General features: G+C 38.3%; 1 protein-coding gene across 2 annotated transcripts in view; it reads right to left on the reverse strand.

Annotated features, from left to right (window-relative positions):
- LOC121369256 (universal stress protein Slr1101-like) overlaps window positions 1-23,642 on the reverse strand; it is a 67,824-nt gene that overhangs the window by 4,076 nt on the left and 40,106 nt on the right. The window contains exons 2-4 of one of the 2 annotated variants that reach the window (XM_041494217.1): window positions 14,544-14,624; window positions 10,214-10,243; window positions 2,503-2,594 (exon numbers count right to left, since the gene is read on the reverse strand). In XM_041494217.1, the coding sequence (XP_041350151.1) occupies window positions 2,503-2,594; window positions 10,214-10,243; window positions 14,544-14,624 (203 nt within the window). The remainder of the gene's footprint in view (window positions 1-2,502; window positions 2,595-10,213; window positions 10,244-14,543; window positions 14,625-23,642) is intronic. The other variant, XM_041494218.1, reaches the window with a different exon arrangement.

A 23,642-nucleotide genomic window follows, 5' to 3' on the forward strand; every position in this document is an offset into this window, starting at 1 on the left:
CATTCGACATAAATATCACAGATATAAATACTACCACCTCTCACATTTAAAGTAAATCAGACAAAAATAGGAGTGAAGCTGCTCATTATATATATATATATATATATATATATATATATATATATATATATATATATATATATATACCGATCTATCGATCAATCTATATATCTATATATCTACCTATCTATATATCTACCTATAGATCTATCGATATATATATATATATATATATATATATATATATATATATATATATATGTGTGTGTGTGTGTGTGTGTGTGTGTGTGTGTGTGTGTGTGTGCATTCCGTGTTTACAATATGATAAACATTTTAAACATGTTACTGCATTTTGTGACATTAGTATAATTAGTTCTCACGTTATGACTTGTTCAACTTCATCGGACCATAGTACATGTATATGAAATAAGTTCAAATAACTACTGTCCAAAAAATAACTACTTTATTCATTCATCAAATGAATCAGGGATTGCGAAATGCTTGGGATTAACAATATTACAAGTCGGTATAGGCGGTGCTTCATTCCTGGTAACTAACTATGCAAGTGTCAGGCAATACAATAACATTTTTAAAATGTCTATTTTAATTTTTACCTGTAAAGTCTACGACAAATTTCGATAAGATAATATTGACACATGAGAAAGAGAGCCCTCCGCATAAGCTACACTTACAAAAAAGCAGCAAGGGATCTTTTGCGTGTAATTTCCCATAGACAAGACAGTGCATGCTATGTCCTTTGACGTAGCACAACTGGGGCAAAGGTTGGGACAGGGGAAAAGCGAATGCACCAAGTATGACTGACCCTGCGCCAAATCGCCCCTCAATCTAGTAGTCTCCCACTGAACTGCACCCCGCCCTTTTAGGTCATCAGGACGAGGTGTTCCTTTAATCAGCTGTGGTACGTCAGGATCACAAAAGATCGAAATGAAGAAGTGGCCATGATCAATTCCAGTCTGATTGTTGTCCCAATCGAATTCGGTGAAACACGAAAACACCCCACAGGCTGAACAAACAACAGTTGTCAATCTAAGAAGGAAAACATTGAGATCGTCTTTTCATCTTAGGTCACTAGTCAGGTCGGAAATGGAAAAGATTTTCTTCGATTTTCTTGGTCAGATTTTATTTCCATGGCAGTGAGATAGCTTGTCCACAAGAATTCGACAATCCATTAACAGGTTAATTAAATTTCCACACACCGTCTAGCGTGCTATAGAATTGCTTGGAAAACAGGTTGTCAGTTAAAATAAATTAGAACATACCGTACCGATATCGTAGCTGTTACGAAGGATCGGACTTAAGACTGGGAGGTACTGGGATCGTGTCTTTGACTGAAACGTATTTCCTAACAATAGCTTGTTTCGAATTCCAGGTCTTTTTCGTTTCGCGCTAGTATAGATTTACACACCCCCCCCCCCCCCCCCCAATGTATTTATTTATTTATTTTATTTGTTTATTTATTTATTTGTTTTGTTTTGTTTGTTTGTTTGCTTATTTATTTATTTATCAATTTATTATTATGTGTTTTAACCATTATATCTTCTTTCTTCTTCTCCTAAATTTCCCAGTCCTTTCCATTATATGCGTCATAGCAATTTGTTTTGTTTTTTACCAATCTTTAATTTATACAGAAACATTACAAATGCATTTATGCATCAAATTGTTATATATGACTATATAACATTATTATACAACAAATTAGATATATGTACTTGTATATAAATTATATTACTTTGATGTAAGGCCATGAATTCAAGGGTCCCCAACCTTGACATGGTCAGAATGGACTGGGGGAAATAAATATTAAAAAACCCATAATAATAATAATATCGTAGCTGTTACGAAGGATCGGACTTAAGAATGGGAGGTACTGGGATCGTGTCTTGATACTGGCGCTACTTGAGGGAAGTTTTAATGATTCAGTGATGAGGTATAAGATTACTACACTGACATCTCTCACTATCAACTATGAAATAATCATTAAACCGGGCTTGAGCGTCATCCCAGTCACCAAATCCTCATCTATCAGCACCACGAGCCATCATCCACAAACACATTGGTCCTCATTATTTGATGGTGATGATATTAATGATGATGTTGATGATGATAATAAATCACGATGATGATTGATGGTGATGATCATGAAGATGATGTTGTTGTTGATGTTGATGATGATCATCATCATGATATTCAAGATAAATTTTTGGCGATGTTGATGATGATGATTACATAAAATTATGTTGATGCTAATACTCAAGATTCAAGCAATAAATGTTGTGTTCTTAGACTATAGGATGACTACCACTTTCCTGAACGATACGCCCTACTCTGTGTGTAAGAGGACTGCCACTACCTATACTGGTTAGACAAGTCTAAACTTGCACGAGACAGAACTCACTGAACATTTAAACAATTGTGAAGACATGCAGTAATTAATCGCCGTCCAGACATTGACTGTGTGAGATGTTGGCGAATATCACTCACCCCTTTACTTTGGAGTTTCTCTCTGTACTTCTTCTCGAGGATGTCCACCCTCTGCTCCAATTCCTTCAGCAGAGTTTCCACAACTGACGGACCTGCAACGTCATCAAAAACAACGTGCGTGAAACGCGCAATCACTTCCGTAAACGGTTGTGAGGCAAACTTGTAGTGCATCATGTACAGTGTGTTTAACATTTAACTGAGGTCAAAGGCGTAAACATGTATTTTAGGCACGTCAGCCCCTCCCATCCCAAATCTCAGTCAGCCCATCCCATGCCAAATCTCAGTCAGCCCATCCCATCCCAAATCTCAGTCAGCCCCTCCCATCCCAAATATCAGTCAGCCCCTCCCATCCCAAATCTCAGTCAGCCCATCCCATCCCAAATCTGAGTCAGCCCATCCCATCCCAAATCTCAGTCAGCCCATCCCATCCCAAATCTCAGTCAGCCCCTTCCATCCCAAATCTCAGTCAGCCCATCCCATCCCAAATCTCAGTCAGCCCATCTCAGTCAGCCCATCCCATCCCAAATCTCAGTCAGCCCCTTCAACGTGTACTTGCTTCCGCCGTGCCTGTATTTTTGTGTATCTGTATATCGAATTTGTCTCTAACAAATGTTTTAATAATATTTAGTATGAATAGTTCCAGAGTTTTAGCTATCTAGTGAAGATAATGTATTAACTAAACCTATATTGTAAACTAGATAGCACAATCAAGAAAGTGTGTGTTGTTTCACATACATTTATGTAAATTGTTTATTGAACATAATATATATATATTTTTTAAAAACACCTGTAATAATAAAAACATGAACGCGGCAAATGCACCAAGATTCATTGATTAAGGTGAAAAAGCAACTGAAAATAAAAGAATGGTGTGCAGTATGTAATACCGAAGAAAACACTGTTCCACGCAATCTGTTCCACGCAATCTATCTCGACAGTGTTTATTATAATAATGTAACAGTGACAACCAATAAAGACCACAATACATCGAAGCTGAATCTGGGTCTGGCGAGTATGGTACCAGTCGAAAAAGAAACGTACTGAATTGAATTGCCAAAAACATAGCGCATCTGTGCTGTCGCGAACTACAGAGCTGGTAGCAGACGACATAAAACATGTGCAATGACCAAGAACCAGACCCAGATCGAGCCCCAGCTTCGGTGTGTTTTGGACCTAAGAATGGTGTAAAGGGAGACAATTAGGGACTATTTTATTGTGTCAATTAACTATGCGGTTTTTTGAAATATATATGAATAAATTAATACACAGGTGACAAACTTGGTGGGTTCTTGCTTTGGTGAACTGCTCAACAGTTTCTGAGTTTAGGGTTCTAAATATTGCAGTAGTGGTTACTGCGTTGAACTTATTAAGACGAGTGCTGTGCATCATGGGAAGACTACAACTAAACCAGTGATGTGCTGTGTTCACTTCCTTAAATAATAATTCTACGCATGCCGTAGCAATAATACCTAATAAACGCCATTAATGGTAGAAATGTGCTACAAGGATGTATATATTCTATATCAGAAGGAATTGGTAGAAACAAAGTTTTTAAACCTGATAATTAAACAAAACTCGGATATTTCTGGAAAATGAAAGGCGCTTTTTTGTACGTTTTTGGATAACATTTTGAGCAAAGTAAGCCCTGTGTACTAACAATTATGACTGAAGTTAGATCTTACCGGCTCTCCATAGTCCATGTGTCCGTTAGTGAATTTGACATGAGTCAAAGTTATTTCGAGTCCAGGTAACACACACACACACACACACACACACACACACACCGACACACACACACACACACACACACACACACACACACACACACACACACACACACACAGAGTCATTGCGAACACGTTAAAAACTGTTTAGCTACTGACACTAACTAACGTTGGATTTGGTTATATCTACTAAAGGTTACCTCGAATGCTGAATGTCAGTAAGATCAGATATTTGACAGACTGCTGTTACACAGGTATATGTCAGATTGTTGGTCAGTTCCACCAAAGTAAATATAGTTCCCCCCCCCCCCCCCCAATATCTCTCTCTCTCTCCCTCTCTCTCTCTCTCTCTCTCACTCTCTCTCTCTCTCTCTCTCTCTCTGTGTGTGTGTGTCTATTTATTTCACTCTTTATCTCTATAACTTGTCTGTATGTCTGTCCTTCTGTCTCTGTTTGTCTCTCTATATATCTAAATTTCTGTATGTCTGTCGGTCAGTCTCTCTCTCTCTCTGTCTGTCTGTCTCTCTCTCTCTCTCTCTCTCTCTCTCTCTCTCTCTCTCTCTCTCTCTCTCTCTCTCTCTCTCTCTCTCTCTCTCTCTCTCTCTCTCTCTCTCTCACACACACACACACACACACACACACACACACACACATATTTAATGTATGGTTAACCCGTCGCCAGTCGGTTGGTCGTGTGGATTCACAAGGAACTGGTGAGATGATAGTTCTGTTATTTAGTATGTTACTGCGATATAACCCGATTCATAACAAACTTAAACTGTCGTTGTCTTTCAGCATTTATAAATATTTATAAATATTAACAGATATTAGTTTATTTTCGCATTAATCCCTTGTATCGTTTGAATATATATTGCGGATTTAGCAACAAGTATAATTGCAGTTTGTGTGTAGTAAATCATTTTAAATGGCTTGGTAAATATGTCATCTATAAACATTAATTTCGATGAATGGGTAATTACTCCATACGCCAAACACTACTGCATCTATATGTCCTTTCGTTTCAGTCTTTCAACCGACCTATCTAACTCTGAGTAATTAGTGAAGTGTAAAATCAATACACGGCTGTTTAGCAAATCTTTAACGGTAGGAAACGGAAATAGACAAAATGTCGAAGTAGAAGAATGACACGAGTGGAGAATTAATCCGCTAACGTTCATTCATTTCGTCACGTCTGTTACAACTAATGATGGTGGAAAACACTCGAGCGTGAAGTCATCGAGACTCATAGAATTTAAAACTTAATATCAAAACAAAAAAACATTTTCAGGCTTCAATAAAATACCGTGGTTTTTTTTTTCCATTTTACTGAATAATTGGTTATTGCCTTAATATAAGCCATTAATCTTTCAAATGCTACACGATGTGTGTAGAGGGGTCGTTAAATTCCGAGATTCACGCAATTGTTGAAAGAAATTGCCGCTAGACTATAAAACCGATTTGTCATTAATTTTGTCTGAAATGTAATAAAGCCGATTTTCATCCGTCTTGAACTTGATAAAGCCGATCTCTCATACATTTTGAACTTAATACAGCCGATTTCCCCTCCCGCCCTGAGTATGATAAAGCCAATCTGCCATTCGTTCTGAGCATGAAAAAGTCGATCTGTCATTCATTTTGAATATGATAAAGCCGACCTAACGTTGTGAACATAATAAAGACATATGTCATTTATCTAAAATGTAATATAAGCCAATACACCATTCGTCCTGCACATGATAAGTCTATCTGGCCTGAAACCCGATAAACACTGATCTACATTTCCTTCTAAATACGATAAAGCTCATCTACCATATTATACGATGCAACATTCTGCTACCTATATCTTGTTTCATGTACATGTATATATATATATATACATCACTTTTATGTGATACGTTGTATTGTATATCGTGCACAAACGTACATTAAATGGTGCAAAACATTCTCTTACATTTAGTGCAGTGAATACAGGTTTTCAATAAAGTGCTAACAGTAAAATGTCGGAAGAAAACCAGCAGCACAATCAGTGCATGTATAGCATAAAACGTGTGCTGCTGTATACAGGGGCGGATCCAGGGGAGAGAGATGGGGGTAACGGAACCTCTTCTTTTGTAGCTCATCTTCATGAAAATTACTGACATAATATTTTTCTTTGACCGTTTGTATGTTTTAGCGTAGTTTTCTTATCTCGTATAAACATTGAGAAACTTTAGATTGCCAAGCTAAAATAGTCTTCTACTAACCCGGCGGAACTTAAAGGTTTATGGGTCACCTTTTTAGAATCCTTGTCTCCCTCTTAAATGTTAGATCCGCCCTTGGCACATATAATAAACTGTGTACATGTAAACTAGTCTTGTATGTCTGTAGTCTAGAAACAAACTGCTGTAACACCACTAAAGCTAGTACAACATTGATGGTACAAACAAATATTTGCCAAACATATTAACATAGTAATTTACAACAGACTAATAACATGATGCTGGAAGATGCTAAATGTTACCATCACTACCATCATCACCCCACCCCACCCCTCAAAACAACAAACACAAATTCCACAAGGATATCGTTAACATAGCACACATCTGATATAAACATCCCATCCCCCAAAACATCTCAATAAACAGTAAGTAATACTTTATAGTCGAAATAATTTCACGTAAAACCTATAATTAGAAAGTGGTAAATGACAACACAGGCGCGTGAGCAAAGGGGTGTGGTTGGGGGGAGGGGGTTCGGGGCCAAAACCTGCCTGCTCAAAGCAATTTTTTTAAATGTATTTTTCGGGGGAGCATGACCCGACTCTCTCTAGAATTTTCATTCACCACAGTCTAGAACAGAGGCGGAACTAGGGGGGCAGGGGACCCCCCTCCAAATTTTGCGACAGTCATAATTTTATTATATGTTAATTTGCATTTTTTTTACGATCCCCTCCAAACCTCATTCCGCCTCATGTCATTGCCCCCCCCTCCCCACCCCCCACCCCCAAATGGATTTTCTGGATCCGCCACTGTAGAACCCACCCATTCTGCATAATTCCCTGCTCACGCGCCTGCAACACAACAAACAGTTGAGACATAAACAAACAATGTAAGGAATTTTTTTTTTTTTAAATATATGTATACTGATTTGCAAAAGAAACACCGTACAGCGAAACTGTCACCTGAGAAACCTCCAAGAGCCAGTGTTCTTTAAACACAAACAAAAAAGAAATACCCTGATGGGTTTTTAAATAGTGAAATATTTGTAGTTGTGTGTAGAAAAGAAGTTACCCAAGTGACTGTTGGAGACAGGTGGTTGTTATACACAGTGACATATATAACGAGTTTGACTATTAAATAAATTTTATCCAAAAGTGTTTCATTGCAATGTTATATGGCAATACAGATTTATAACACGCAGTCATTGGAATTCTAAGTCTGTGTTTATTAAATGTTTAGAATCTAGACTTAATAGTCAGTGCCCGCCCACCGACTGACGGTCGAGTCGACAGTTGTTCACCAGTATACATTAACCGACGCGACGGTTTTGTCGGCGTTACGCAAGTTATGATAGGAAATGACGTCACAAAACTGTAGATTAGACGTTGTCGTAAAATCAATCATGTTCGAGGGCGAGTGATCACTAGACTGGTTTTTGTGTCTAATGTGAGATGAATGTGATATGATAGAAGGCGATGGCACCAGTCAAATTGTTCGTGAGCGCTTGTCCCTCTGATCACGACACAGACTGATAACACTCCGTCGGGGGTAGACCAAGCTCCTGCTCTGGTTCAACGGTTTTGTCCAAGTGTGAACGAAGGAAAGAATGTTTTATTTAACGACGCTCTCAACACATTTTAATTATCGTTATATGGCGTTCGACATTTCGTTACGGACCACACAGCATAGGCGTACGGACTCCCTTTTTTTCTTTTCTTTTTTGGGGGTGGGGAGACTTATTTCTGTCCGAATTAAACGAATATGCGCGAATCGAGAAAACAACATTTATTCATATTAGTATTACTGCCAAACAGCTATATAGGGTTGCAAACGAATCATCACGCATTTTGCGGGTAGACTGATGGAAGTACATGGTTAAAGGGTCTGGTATTAGTACATTGTGCTCAAATATCTCTATAATTTTTGTCCGAATTTGAAGATTTACGCCGCCCCTCTGTCTCGTACGCTAATGCCACGCATATAATAAGAGAGGAAACCCGATATCGCCACACTATTTACAACTCTTTCCGATTAGCAGTAACGGATCTTTATATGCAGCATCCCACAGACATGATAGTACATGCCACGGCCTTTGCTGCACCAGTTGTGGAGCACTGGCCGGAACAAAATCAATAGCACAATGGACCCACCGACGGAGATCGATCCTAGACCGACTGCACGTGACGCGACCACTGAGCTATATCTCTGGGTGAGTGTGTGTGTTTAGCAGTTAGTGTGAACTCGTTAAAACCGTGTCATTTGCACTTGGTTTGTGTCTAGTCTGCGTTTGAACTGTAAATGCAGCCCTAAGAAGGGTGATCCTGAGTCAACTATCTGCTCGCGACGTAACGATTTTCGTTCGAAACTCACTCCCAAGTGACAAATGGCCGGTCGGTGATTCCAACTTCATTCCAAAATCAATTAACCAGTGACAGTGGAACATTATACTAACGAGGTTTGTGTTTATTAAATTACTAGTCATAGAGAGAGAAACCAACTTGAATAATACAATTACAGTTTCTGTACCACTCGTTTTAGACATAAAACATGTGTTAAATTCGTATGATGTTTGTGATGTTTTTTGGAGAAAAAAATTCATAAACATTTCTAAAGAACTAGTGATGATACAAGAAGTAGGAAAGTATAAAAATACCAAAATGGCCCCTCAGATATACACCTTTATCCTAATCCTATAAAATGAACTCCCAATTTCGACCCTCCACCCCATCTCCAATTTCGACCCTGTAGTATGCAGAAAAGACCAGACGTAATATACTTGGTACATAACCAAACAAAATCGATCTTTGTTGTCGTCCATTCATTTATCACGATGGCATATTTCGCGAGATAAAAGTACGAGATTAACTGAAAACCTAGTTATATATGTTGGAACTGTACGAAGACGTGGTTACTTCCAGTCTAGCTGACGTAGGCTATATTATTAGTGTGCCACGATCTTTATAATGCTCCCCCTCCCCCCCCCCCCCCCACCCCAATTATCTTAGGTCAGGGACAACCTTGATCTTGTACCAAGAATGCACTGGACGTTTCTGCTAGACGGAGAGTTTAATTTGCAAAACAGTATACCTCCCAGGCCCGAAACTGGATCGCTGAGTAATAGGAGGAATTGTACAAGATACAAATCGTGTATACTGCTCAACACTTCGTCACTGTTTAGCAAGAACACGTTTATAGATTTATCATAAAGCATTGTCGCTCCACTGGTAAATTAGAAACATCAGTGGCAAGTAAACAGGAAATAATTTTCAGACCGGGTCGTCGAGAACAGCTCTTCTCTTGTGAACGTGGCAAGGAGTGCAATCAAGTTACCAGACTGAACGAGTCAATGAGGGACGATTAAGATAATGGAACTGATTTAGGAGGAGTAGCTACGCTAGGTATCTAAAAAAAAAAATAACATCTATTAAATGTATGCAACTAGATTATTTTTTAGATGTTTCAAATAGGCTGCATGTCAAACATCTTAGACTAATAACTTTGATTCGACTCCATTCGAACACGATATAGCTAGGAGTATTTAGATAACACATTCTGTTTCTTTTAATTCTGATTTTAAAAGAACAAAAATAAATAAAATTGAAAGTGATTATTATTATTATCTACTATATCGATGGATTTGCAACTGTCAAACTACATGCATTAATTATGTATCCTAGCTATAAGACAGTCGTATTGCGTCATTTCCGGTGCGACGTGCGTCATGCGCGGTGTATTGAGCAGTATGCACTGGAAACAAACACGAAGAGGTCAAAGGAGAAAAGTGTGTACCTGTGAGATCACGTGGTTTGGGAAATACCGCTGTAATAAAAGCCAGAACAAAGCGTCAAGTAAAATGAAGCCAACATCACCTAGTAAACAACGTATTGAAAAATGAGGGCTATTCCAAAAACAATCATGGGGGTGGTGGGTTGAAGCATTTTAAGATTTTGATTTTGTTATTTCCCGAGGGAAACGCTTAATGCAATAAAAACAAAAAATAATGACCTTCTTCTTCCAGGTTATTCCCACGTAAAGAATTTTGGAATAGCCTTAAACTATACTACATGAAGTATGTCCATGCCATGACTACAGTTAACTACCAAAGGTGCGTTATCACGGTGCGAGTTCTAGTAACGATCTGTAACATACACTGGTTTCGTATTGTATGAATATCAAACTCATAGTGACTTTAACTGCAACTAGGACTAAAGCGTCTTCATTTCATATGATTAACCGGAACCTTTTGATAATCTGAGCGCATGCTACAGATGGTTACTGGAAGTTGCACTTTGAGAAAGCACCTATAAATCAAGAAGAAACGGTCTAACGGTGTGCAAGTGCTTCATGCCTTACTTATATCAACACAACTGCTTAGTAACTGAAAAATAGAAATCTAGAATTAATTAGTATAAATATTTAATATGCCTTGAATAGCAATTTGAGCCAATACGTTTTAGATACATGTTTTGAGTGGTAGGCCTATGTTTAAACTACTTGAAATACAGTTTAACATAGACATGCTATAACGGGCACCTTGCACAACAAACACTGTCTATAAAGGACACACGTCAAGAGCATCAGCAGGGTATAAGTAAGAATGTCATGCCCAACCCATACTTTTACCCCAACTCTAGTTTAAAATTACTTTTTAAATGAAGATATAAACTTACACAGGCAGACTTTATAAGCATCTTACCAAGTAGCTCTGCACATAATATTGCTAATATCAATCGTTTTTAAATATTTATTATATGACCCCGACGGACCTTTTTACAAAAGATATTATTGATATTTCACTTTTGTTCAGCGATGCTTTCGATAAATGTCATTCATAATGTTATTCGACATTCAATATCTCAAGTTAACAGTGTAGTCTCGTTAAACATCGGTGCTTTACTTTTTGGTGAAAGCTTGTAAAAGATCGATGCGTACCTTTCAGACAAAACGTTGTTAAACACCGAGGCTATACTTTTATCCTGAGTCTCGTTAAACATCAATGCTTGCTTTTCTGTTTGTCTCATTAACTATTAATTATCTATATTTTATGGATCTACTTCACAACTGAATTAAACATGAAATTTTGTCTGCAAACAAAAATAACCTTTAAACGTAGCAGTGCACAGGTGATCAGTTATTGGCGTGGAATGGGAATGCGCTGTAAGATAAAAGGGTTATTTTAACAAAAGCCGTGGTTAAAATAAATATATTCTTTTCTAAAGGTTAAATATACAAGAGATGTTCCAGAAATGATCACTTTAAATTAAATTAAATAATTTAGTATTACACCTGTATTGCATTGCTACATACAGACAAAACAATAGTAACTGAAATACTTAATGACGTCATGTCTGGAAGACCCCTAACATGGTTTGTTGGGATTTTGGTGTCTATGGTTTGGCTATCTGTCGGGGTTAATATTTGCAACTGGTCTACTGGCATGCGTCTGCTACATGCAGAAAAAAAAGAAAACAGGAATCCTCAAAATAAGTTTCGCATATCAAAGCCACCGCCATTGAATACAGTTATATACTCTTAGCTAAGAACACTGGACTCTAGAGCTGCATTCCACGAATATAAACTACATGTATAGCATTCCAGTACTAACACTGCTGTCATATATTACTATTAGACGGCATGATATCCATATTAAAACATACTCTTTTAAAGTACATGTATGTCATATGCTGAAATAAAATGAATGTATTTATGCATTACGACAAAATCCATCATTATTTAAAGGCGCAAACCCTAGTTTTAACTCGTTAAAATGGACACTAAGTTTAGTTAAATCTACAAACCTGTAACACATGTGGATAAAGTTACAACAGAGTGAAGCTAAAATATATGATGTTTAAACGGGATAATATGAAACTAGACTAAAGGTTGGTTCAATAACCGTTACTTTTCAGCGGTACGTGCGTTTTTAGAATTATAAAAAATGTTTTTCGGGGTATTACAAACATCAGGATGACCAGAAATCGTTCGGATGTACGAAAATGGATATTCTAAACATATAATGTAAATAGTTTCTAATTTAAATGATAAAGAAAAACGTTGTACTTATTAAAAACTAGGGTCTGTTACTTTAAAACCAGAAAGAAAATTCTACCAATGATCACAATTATCACTTCAACCACTTGGATCGATGGATGGATGGATGGATGGATGGACAAATGAACGGATGGATGGATGGATGGACGGACAGACAGACGAATGAATGAATGGATGAATGGATGGATGGATGGATGGACGGACGAATGAATGGATGAATGGATGAATGGATGGATGGATGGACGGACGAATGAATGGATGAATGGATGGACCGCAGGTATGTAATCACTACCTTTATAGCTTTAATATTCTTTTATTAGCCACACTTTATTTCAGTTAACTAAGTTTCATCTGTGCCAAGTCATTTTTTCTTTTATCTGTGGCAAAACTATACCAAACATCTTTTTATCTAATCAGAAGAACTAGTTGAATGGCTAGAAGTGTGTATAATTAGTGATAAGAATCTAAACTTCCTGTTAGACCTAACCACCTATCTGTGCCCTGTGCACATGACTCAGAGCTGGCTTGTTTACTTGCCTAGTCTCGAGTTGTTTACGTACATGTACTGCGAACACGTCCACGAACATCAAACAAATTCTTCGCCATTTTTTGTTCTAGATTATTTTCGAATTAACTTTTCTTATAAGATGTTTCCAGTGTTGTCTTAATTGCCGAATGGCAGACGCAGCGTTTATAGAGTGGTGTTCGTAGTCCTCCTGTTTTTAACATGAAGCATGACCATAAAGTAAAATACGGTTTGGAATATATTTGTTGTATACCACACAACTTATTCTGAAAATAAGAAATATATAGCTCAATCTCAGAGCAGTCTTTTTAGAAGCTTAAATTACCGCACAGTTTTATATGAACATCTATCTTAGCCCCTCTGTTTAACAATATACAGTTTATTAAAACAGTTGCCAAAATGAAGTATCTATACAGAGTTGGATTTTTACAGATGTTTTCTAGTTATTTATACAGTGTTTTCCCTAGAAATTTGGCAAGGCATGGTAGACAAAACACTTTGGGGGGCAATTTTGACCATTTTCAGGGCACTTGTTTTGCATTGAAGAAAAAAAAACTAATTGAAATAAACATAAATGTAATTAATGTTCTTGCTTTAATAAATGAATGGCAAAATATATAACAGAGATACTTTTATTAATTAATAATAATTTTTGTGTGTGTTTTATCAAGGCAATTTTAGAATTAATTATTGAAAAAGGCTTTTTTAATCTCAGTGCTGCGAGGCACTGATTAAGGCAAGATGGTGCTAGACTAGTGAGGCATGGTACTGCACCATGCTAAAACAAGCTAGGGAAAACACTATTATAGTAACAGATTATCATTAAATTAGAATTGCAACAAAATATTTCACACAGTAGCAAGTAATTATAAAACATCAAACGAATGACTAACAAATCATTTTGTTAATAGATATATTTTCTCTTTTCTCTTTTTATATTAATTTTTTTTTTAGATATGGAAAGACTCTTTAAATGTTTTGTGAATTAAAATTGTGACTATTAATTAAGCTGTAGTAGTTGTAACCAACTGTTGACGTAGTAATTGTAAACTATTGCTGTCGTAGTAAATGTAAACTATTGTTGACGTAGTAGATGTAAACTGTTGTTGGCGTAGTAGTTGTAACCTATTGCTGACGTAGTTGTAACCTATTGCTGACGTAGTAGTTGTAACCTATTGTTGACGTAGTAGTTGTAACCTATAGTTGACGTAGTAGTTGTAACATAGTTGACGTAGAAATGTAACCTATTGTTGACGTAGTAGTTGTAACCTATTGTTGACGTAGCAGTTGTAACATAGTTGACGTAGTAGTTGTAACCTATTGTTGACGTAGTAGTTGTAACCTATTGTTGACGTAGTAGTTGTAACATAGTTGATGTAGTAGTTGTAACCTATTGTTGACGTAGTAGTTGTAACCTATTGTTGACGTAGTAGTTGTAACCTATTGTTGATGTAGTAGTTGTAACATAGTTGACGTAGTAGTTGTAACCTATTGTTGACGTAGTAGTTGTAACCTATAGTTGACGTAGTAGTTGTAACCTACTGGCCATGGTGAAGTCGTACGTCTCGGGCACGTGGATCAACAGGAGGTAGTCGTTATCCTTCTTGACGTTCTCGCAGTACCCTGCAAACAGAAATAACAACACGCATCAGAATACAAACTCAGCCGCTTCCAAGTTACCAAAGATTACCATGCTATTAACTGATTAAACATTTAAATACCGTAAATCCCTTAAAAGAACCATAAGCTTCTATATTTTTCGTGACGCTCTGACACCCAGCCTCTATTCAAGACAGTCTTGTGGGGGTGGTGGGGGGTGGGGGGGGGGGGATGGTATTCAGAATCTTATAACATGTAACTTTGTTGTAAGGTCATCTTCTAATGGAGGATTCCAAACCTTTTTTGTAGGTATGGAAATCTCTTACCTAACTGAGAAATGAAAAACATCCATCTCCTTTCCTGTTGTTCTCGCCATTGCGATTATAGACTAGAAGCTATTGCCAACTACATTATCTAACACTAAGATACACTGGCAGAAATAGGCTTGTATATAAGACAGGTCTGTATTCAAGGCAGACCTCTATTTGTTTTTACAATGCTCTGACACCCGGCCTGTATTCAAGGCAGACCTCTATTTGTGTTTGCAATGCTCTGACACCCGGCCTGTATTCAAGGCAGACCTCTATTTGTGTTTGCAATGCTCTGACACCCGGCCTGTATTCAAGGCAGACCTCTATTTGTGTTTGCAATGCTCTGACACCCGGCCTGTATTCAAGGCAGACCTCTATTTGTGTTTGCAATGCTCTGACACCCGGCCTGTATTCAAGGCAGACCTCTATTTGTGTTTGCAATGCTCTGACACCCGGCCTGTATTCAAGGCAGACCTCTATTTGTGTTTGCAATGCTCTGACACCCGGCCTGTATTCAAGGCAGACCTCTATTTGTTTTTGCAATGCTCTGACACCCGGCCTGTATTCAAGGCAGACCTCTATTTGTTTTTGCAATGCTCTGACACCCGGCCTGTATTCAAGGCAGACCTCTATTTGTTTTTCCAATGCTCTGACACCCGGCCTGTATTCAAGGCAGACCTCTATTTGTTTTTCCAATGCTCTGACACCCGGCCTGTATTCAAGGCAGACCTCTATTTGTTTTTGCAATGCTCTGACACCCGGCCTGTATTCAAGGCAGACCTCTATTTGTGTTTGCAATGCTCTGACACCCGGCCTGTATTCAAGGCAGACCTCTATTTGTGTTTGCAATGCTCTGACACCCGGCCTGTATTCAAGGCAGACCTCTATTTGTGTTTGCAATGCTCTGACACCCGGCCTGTATTCAAGGCAGACCTCTATTTGTGTTTGCAATGCTCTGACACCCGGCCTGTATTCAAGGCAGACCTCTATTTGTGTTTGCAATGCTCTGACACCCGGCCTGTATTCAAGGCAGACCTCTATTTGTGTTTGCAATGCTCTGACACCCGGCCTGTATTCAAGGCAGACCTCTATTTGACCTCTATTTTCAAGGCAGTCTATTTGTGCAATGCTCTGACACCCGGCCTGTATTCAAGGCAGACCTCTATTTGTGTTTGCAATGCTCTGACACCCGGCCTGTATTCAAGGCAGACCTCTATTTGTGTTTGCAATGCTCTGACACCCGGCCTGTATTCAAGGCAGACCTCTATTTGTTTTTGCAATGCTCTGACACCCGGCCTGTATTCAAGGCAGACCTCTATTTGTTTTTGCAATGCTCTGACACCCGGCCTGTATTCAAGGCAGACCTCTATTTGTTTTTGCAATGCTGTGACACCCGGCCTGTATTCAAGGCAGAACTCTATTTGTTTTTGTAATGCTCTGACACCCGGCCTGTATTCAAGGCAGACCTCTATTTGTTTTTGCAATGCTCTGACACCCGGCCTGTATTCAAGGCAGACCTCTATTTGTTTTTCCAATGCTCTGACACCCGGCTTGTATTCAAGGCAGACCTCTATTTGTGTTTGCAATGCTCTGACACCCGGCCTGTATTCAAGGCAGACCTCTATTTGTGTTTGCAATGCTCTGATACCCGGCCTGTATTCAAGGCAGACCTCTATTTGTTTTTCCAATGCTCTGACACCCGGCTTGTATTCAAGGCAGACCTCTATTTGTGTTTGCAATGCTCTGACACCCGGCCTGTATTCAAGGCAGACCTCTATTTGTGTTTGCAATGCTCTGATACCCGGCCTGTATTCAAGGCAGACCTCTATTTGTTTTTGCAATGCTCTGACACCCGGCCTGTATTCAAGGCAGACCTCTATTTGTTTTTGCAATGCTCTGACACCCGGCCTGTATTCAAGGCAGACCTCTATTTGTTTTTGCAATGCTCTGACACCCGGCCTGTATTCAAGGCAGACCTCTATTTGTTTTTGCAATGCTCTGACACCCGGCCTGTATTCAAGGCAGACCTCTATTTGTGTTTGCAATGCTCTGACACCCGGCCTGTATTCAAGGCAGACCTCTATTTGTGTTTGCAATGCTCTGACACCCGGCCTGTATTCAAGGCAGACCTCTATTTGTTTTTGCAATGCTCTGACACCCGGCCTGTATTCAAGGCAGACCTCTATTTGTGTTTGCAATGCTCTGACACCCGGCCTGTATTCAAGGCAGACCTCTATTTCTTTTTACAATGCTCTGACACCCGGCCTGTATTCAAGGCAGACCTCTATTTGTTTTTGCAATGCTCTGACACCCGGCCTGTATTCAAGGCAGACCTCTATTTGTGTTTGCAATGCTCTGACACCCGGCCTGTATTCAAGGCAGACCTCTATTTGTGTTTGCAATGCTCTGACACCCGGCCTGTATTCAAGGCAGACCTCTATTTGTTTTTGCAATGCTCTGACACCCGGCCTGTATTCAAGGCAGACCTCTATTTGTGTTTGCAATGCTCTGATACCCGGCCTGTATTCAAGGCAGACCTCTATTTGTGTTTGCAATGTTCTGACACCCGGTCTGTATTCAAGGCAGACCTCTATTTCTTTTTACAATGCTCTGACACCCGGCCTGTATTCAAGGCAGACCTCTATTTGTTTTTACAATGCTCTGATACCCGGCCTGTATTCAAGACAAGCTTCTACTCAAAGCAGTCTCTATTTAAGGATTTACGGTATACATTATTTTGTTTAATATAATTGTTGGTTGTTCTAAAAGCAAACCAGAAATGTGTCCACAGAAAATAGAAGAAAACAAATTGTCATTTAACGTCACGTCTCACACAATAGCTGATGTATTTTTCGTGCTGGGATGTCGTTAAACATTCATTCATTCACACAACAGAAGTGTCAGCCAAGCGTCAGTGATAAAGAACAGTGTCGTGTTACTGAACGTCACAAAAACAAATGCCATGTAGGTTAAAGGGACTGTGCTTCCAGTGTAAGATGACCGACTAACAGAGCCTTTTGGTGACTACATTTACATATTACATGTATTTTCTTGTTTAGAATATCAGTGTCTGTATAAACAAGGTTGTTATTGTTGTTCTGATATTTATAGGAACCCAATGGGCGCGTGTGTAGGGACAGGGTTGCACGACTAAATGTTCTACTTTTTTCAATATGTTTTCCAGGGGAGCATGACTCGACTCCCCTATAGACTTCGCTTACCACAGTCCAGGCCCCGTGCTTATAAACCTTAAAGTTTAGACTTTAAATTTTATAAGCACGGGCCTTGATCCACCCTCTATAAAAAGTCTTGCACACGCGTCTGCCCAAACCGGATTTGTCCTCCCAATAATTTCGTACGTACGAAAAAATATATATTAAGAAGAAATTACTAAGCAAAATCCCTGTGGCGGCTGCTTAACCTCCCTTAATCAACCTCTTACTAAATAATAATAGGGCTAAAATAAAGAGTTTCTGTACTATTTGTATTTTTGAAATGCTCGTTCTAAATTAGCGACAAAGTTTTAAATTAAATGGATTATATATTTTATATTAATTATTATTTTTGGAATTGCGCAAATAAAAACTAATTATATAATATCCGTATTCCCCATTGGCTTAATTTCAAAATTGTCCTAAGTAATTTCTGTCCCGGATTGGGACCCTGGCCTCCAGAGACCGAACCCGGGGTGGACATGCTCAAAGCCTTAGTGGTATAGGAGCATGGAAAAGTCTTCACTCACTCACTCACTTAAGAAGAAAAATGAAAAATGACTGCTGCAAGCATTGACACACGGCCGCAAACATTGGAAATACAGACACTGGTATTCTAGACTAAAAACAACAACATGTTTTTTAATCTTTAAAAAGACTCGGTTAGTCGGAAACATCTTACAGTGCCTGCACACTTACGACATTCCCTTTAATTCAATTAGAAATGTCCATTTACCGTCGCAAAACTGGGGAAACGTGTTAATCAGCATAAAAAGGCGTCAGTATAGCGCTATAAAGCAGAAAATTTAATCTAATGTGTCGCAGCGAGCTATTTGTGTAGCAAAACCGTGTTTTGTTGTGAAGTATTTCACACAAAGGACAGACGTTGTTTTGGTTTCAAACAAACACAATTTAGGATTCAAACTTGTCGTCAGTACTGAATTGGCGACGGCAAATTTGAATCCGAAATTTGAATCAATCACGCATTCTTCTTTTACTTCTCCAGTTCATTATCTAGCACGACTTTTTTTAATATTAAAGACATATTGTGTCTGTGCCACCAAGTGGAAATGCGTCGGCTAAAATCTGTTCCATTTATGTGGAATAAAATCCATGAGTGGCAAAGATGCCGTTATTAATAACTCCTCCACTTCCGGATTAATATGCCACGACAAAATGGCATGCGAAATGTCCCGCTGACATCTAACAATGTCATCGTCCTTGTCAACCAGAAAACTAATTACATCTTCAAACATAGATTTTTTAAAAAGCTACAACTTGAAAAAAATAAGGATGTCTTGTTGCTCTCAAAAGATTGCGCCAGAAAACCTTTCCACTTTTTCAATTACGTTTTCCCTCGAGCAGATTATTCTGCTAATGAACGACACTTTTAAAAAGAGTTTTGAGCATGTATCGATCTGTTTTCCCTGAAAGTATTTCTTTTTGTACCGAATAACACGGAGGTAAAGGAGAAGTGTATATATATCCGCCTTGTTTGTGACTACTTTGAAGCTGGTATAGTTCAGTGCAATGTTTATGGCAGAAATCAAAAGAACTAGCCAGATAGCTGGATTTCTTTTTAACTGTTTTATGCTAGCTATTAAGCTGTTATCAGAGATTGCTTGGACACGCGAGTAGTGGTGGTGGGTGGAAGGGTTCTAGGGGGAGGGGTTGTGTGCGTTTGTGCTTGGTTGTCCATAAGCTGTAAAAAAAAAAAAGTGGGGACACTAAATTATATTTTGAATAAAGTGTGCCGGAGCGGTTTTAATGAATCAGTCGGGTAACAGTAAAATTTTGTTTTAGGTTAGTCTTAAAGGGACATTCCTGAATTTGCTGCAATTTGTAAGATGTTATCGACTAACAGAGACTTTTTAACGATTGTAATTACGTATCAAATATATTAGTAGTTGTATATTAAACGTGTTTCTGGTCGTTCTAATATTTGTACAAAGTTAAATTTCATTTTATTTCCTAAAATATTTTTTGGGCTTTTTACAAATATTAAGACGACCAGAAACACATTAAATATACAGACACTGATATTCTAAACAAAAAAATATATTTAATATGTAAGTTTCATCGTAGAAATTGTTTATTAGTCGGAAACATCTTACAATGCAGCAAACTCAGGAATGTCCCTTTAAAGCAGCAAGCTCTCGCCTTCACCTTATACGTAGTATTTATTGAGGCGTACGTTCCAATACCATTAACATATTACGTTCAGGACTCCGTTCCACGAAGCGATCTTAGCCCTAAGATCAACTTAAGTGCATAGGGTAGCTATGCGTCTAAGGTAATCTTAGGGCTAAGATCGCTTCGTGGAACGGGGCCCTGGTAAGCAGTGTCGTATGAAACATTAAAGGTGCAATCTCGGCTCTACATCGTTTACTATAGTTTACTAATACAAAAAAACAAACACAACTACAGTTACGATAAACTCGTATGTTTTCGCTATCAACAGACATCGTCAACTGCATTGCTGAAACAGGGGCAGGACGTAGCCCAGTGGTAAAGCGCTGCCTGATGCGCCAAATACCCTATTCCACCCACCCACCTATCTATCCACCCCCCCCCCCCCAAAAAAAACAAAAAAAACAAAAAAACAATCCCAATAATTTTATTTACTACTCTTTTTTTTATCCTGCAACCGAGTATGATGATCGATTAAAGCAAAGTCATTAACGTATAGTAGCAGATTATGACTTTTGACATCACCGGTCAAGGATCGATCCCAGTTGGCGGGCCCATTAGACAATTTTTGGTACATCAAATGCCGTGGCATGTGCTATCCTGTCTGTGGGCTGGTTCATATATAGATCCCTTGCTAATTATGGAAAAATGTAGCCAATGATTAATAAATTAATGTACTCTAGTGGTGTTGTTAAACAAAACAAACATTAACTTTGCTGCAACATAGCACACCTCATCTCCATTTGTATTAGGGTCCAGTCTTCTTGCCAATACTTAGATCACAAATTATATCTACCTCAATGAAGTCATAGAACGATGCGTCATGGGAAGAAAATTGATCTCTGTGATCTGTCCTAAATATTTAAAATATTCAAGAGATTGCCTCTTTAAAAGGCAACGAATTGTTTCTTCCGTCTTTAAAGAATCAATCAAAAGGAGCGACAAAACAAAAATAACATTAGCTTTTATTATTTAAAATATGTTGTTAGTTTCTAAACTCGTAAATTATGCTTCGTATAGGTTTTTCATGGCATATTAATTTGGATCTTCGCTTTCAGCACGATTTCGTTATTATTTATAAATTTAGCTTAATCCAATACACATTCACACAATGTCATTGCCATTGTTTTGATTATTTATAGCAAGAGATTATTGTGCACAAGAATAACTATATGCACGTCAACGGATTGACACGATCTTCGTTACCGTGACAAGACTGCATGCGTGTGTAATGAAAAGAGTTATTGAACGTATTATGTTAACCAACGTGGGTGTTCCATAACAGTATTATAAAAAGTTTAAAGTTAGTTTGTTTTGTTTAACGACACCACTAGAGCACATTGGTTTATTTATCATCGACTATTGGATGGCAAACATTTGGTAATTTTTGACTCGAAGTCTTAAAGAAACCCAGCTACATTTTTCCATTAGCAACAAGGCGATCTATTATATGCACTTTCTCACAGACAGGACAGCACCTACCTCGGCCTTTGATATACCAATCGAGGGGCACTGATTGGGACGAAGAAAAAACCAATCAGAGAATAGGTCCACAAGCGTTCTACCAACTGAGCTAGATTCCGCCCCCTCAATATTATGGTGTTTTCTCTTCAAAGTAAAATCTTGTCTAGCATCAAATTAGAGGTGACAGGTGCTTCGTGTGTAAAACAAGTACGAGAAAGCTTAAAAATAAGATGTTTGGCGCGGAGGTCTTAACAAGACATATTAGTTTGTTTATGTAAAGTTACATCTACGTCTATTATAGAAACAGGAATGTGTAAAGGAAAGGAATGTCAGTTTATGACGCACCACGTGGGTTCCTTTGGTACATTGCTTAATTAGAAGCTTTTAGATTTTAAACATAAGATAACTGTGACATATGTGGGTTTTGTTGTTTGTTTTTTTGTTTGTTTGCTTGCTTGTTTGTTGTTGTTGTTGTTGTTTTGTTTGTTTAAGGGGATTATTTTTTTAAGAAAGCCGTTGTCAGACAGTCACAAAATAAACTATGTGTCTGTCTAGAAATTTATATTGAGGAGCAGCTCACATATGAGTCGTGTTATGGAGCGACCAGAGAATACAATGAGGTGTGATTGGGAGAAATCTTCCATGCCACACACACACACACACACCACACCCCACACACACACACCCACACCCACCCCCCACCCCACCCCACACACACACACACATACACACCCACACCCACCCACCCAAATACAATACTTCAATGCTACAATATTATCCAAATATACTTCAAAAATATCATCACGTTTGTATCAACAAAATAATTCTAACTGTGAGGAAGTAGCATAGAATTGGCCACAATTTTTGTACAAAAAAAAAAAATGTGGCAAAGCCACTGGTCTTCCTTTATCGGTTCCTTGGAAACTGTTGCCGTTAGTCGCGGTAATAAACGACCCCCACGTGTGGTTATATTGCAGTTAATTATTTGGTTGCTAATACAAGGACATCACAATCGTCACTAATGACACTGATGCATTGCTGCTTGCTGCCAGCATGTTCTTTAATGACATCTCAGAGCGAATCGTTTCCTTTGACCCCCGGTTACCCCGATATAAAAAAAACATCCGGCCAGATATCAGTTTACCTTACTCAAAGCACAGTGTTTAATCTGAATCACTGATTTATGTCTTGTAATGGAAGGTGCGATTCAATGTGTTTTGTCTCAACAGAAGATAATGTCTAAAATAAAATGAAATCCGAAGACGAATATTTATTTCGTCTGCTGTAACGGTATATGTTCAGGCGCATGTGCAGAAATAGTGGTTTACGGCGTTGTTTTTCAATATTTATATTGTGTGACGTCCCCTGAGGGCTGATGATTTATTGATACCTGCAACAATCCAATACACACATTCTTCAAACATTATTGTGCACGCGCCTTATCTCCTGTATTAAAATTTTTAATAAAAAGTGGCAACTTTTAGAAACTTCTACGAATGAATGGATAGATGGATGTGTAGTCCATCGGTTTTACAAATAATGACACATAGCATTAAAGGCGCAGACCCTAGTTTCAGCCCGTGGAAATATAACACTAAGGTTAGTTAATCTACAAAACATGCAACACATTTCGATAAGGTCATAACAGAGAGAAGCTAACCTCTGAGATGTTTAAACAGGAAATAAAAATAACAAAAGCTTGTCTGGACAACTATTACTTCTTAGACGAACGTGCGTTTTTTTAGAATTATGACACAAAATGCATTTCGGGTGATTACAGAAACCTGGATGGCCAGAACTACTCCAAGTGTACGAAAATGAATATTCTAAATAATAAAATGTAAGTACTTCTAAAATAAATGATC

This window comes from Gigantopelta aegis, chromosome 3 (genome assembly GCF_016097555.1).
Source record: "Gigantopelta aegis isolate Gae_Host chromosome 3, Gae_host_genome, whole genome shotgun sequence".
NCBI classification, from domain to species: domain Eukaryota; kingdom Metazoa; phylum Mollusca; class Gastropoda; order Neomphalida; family Peltospiridae; genus Gigantopelta; species Gigantopelta aegis.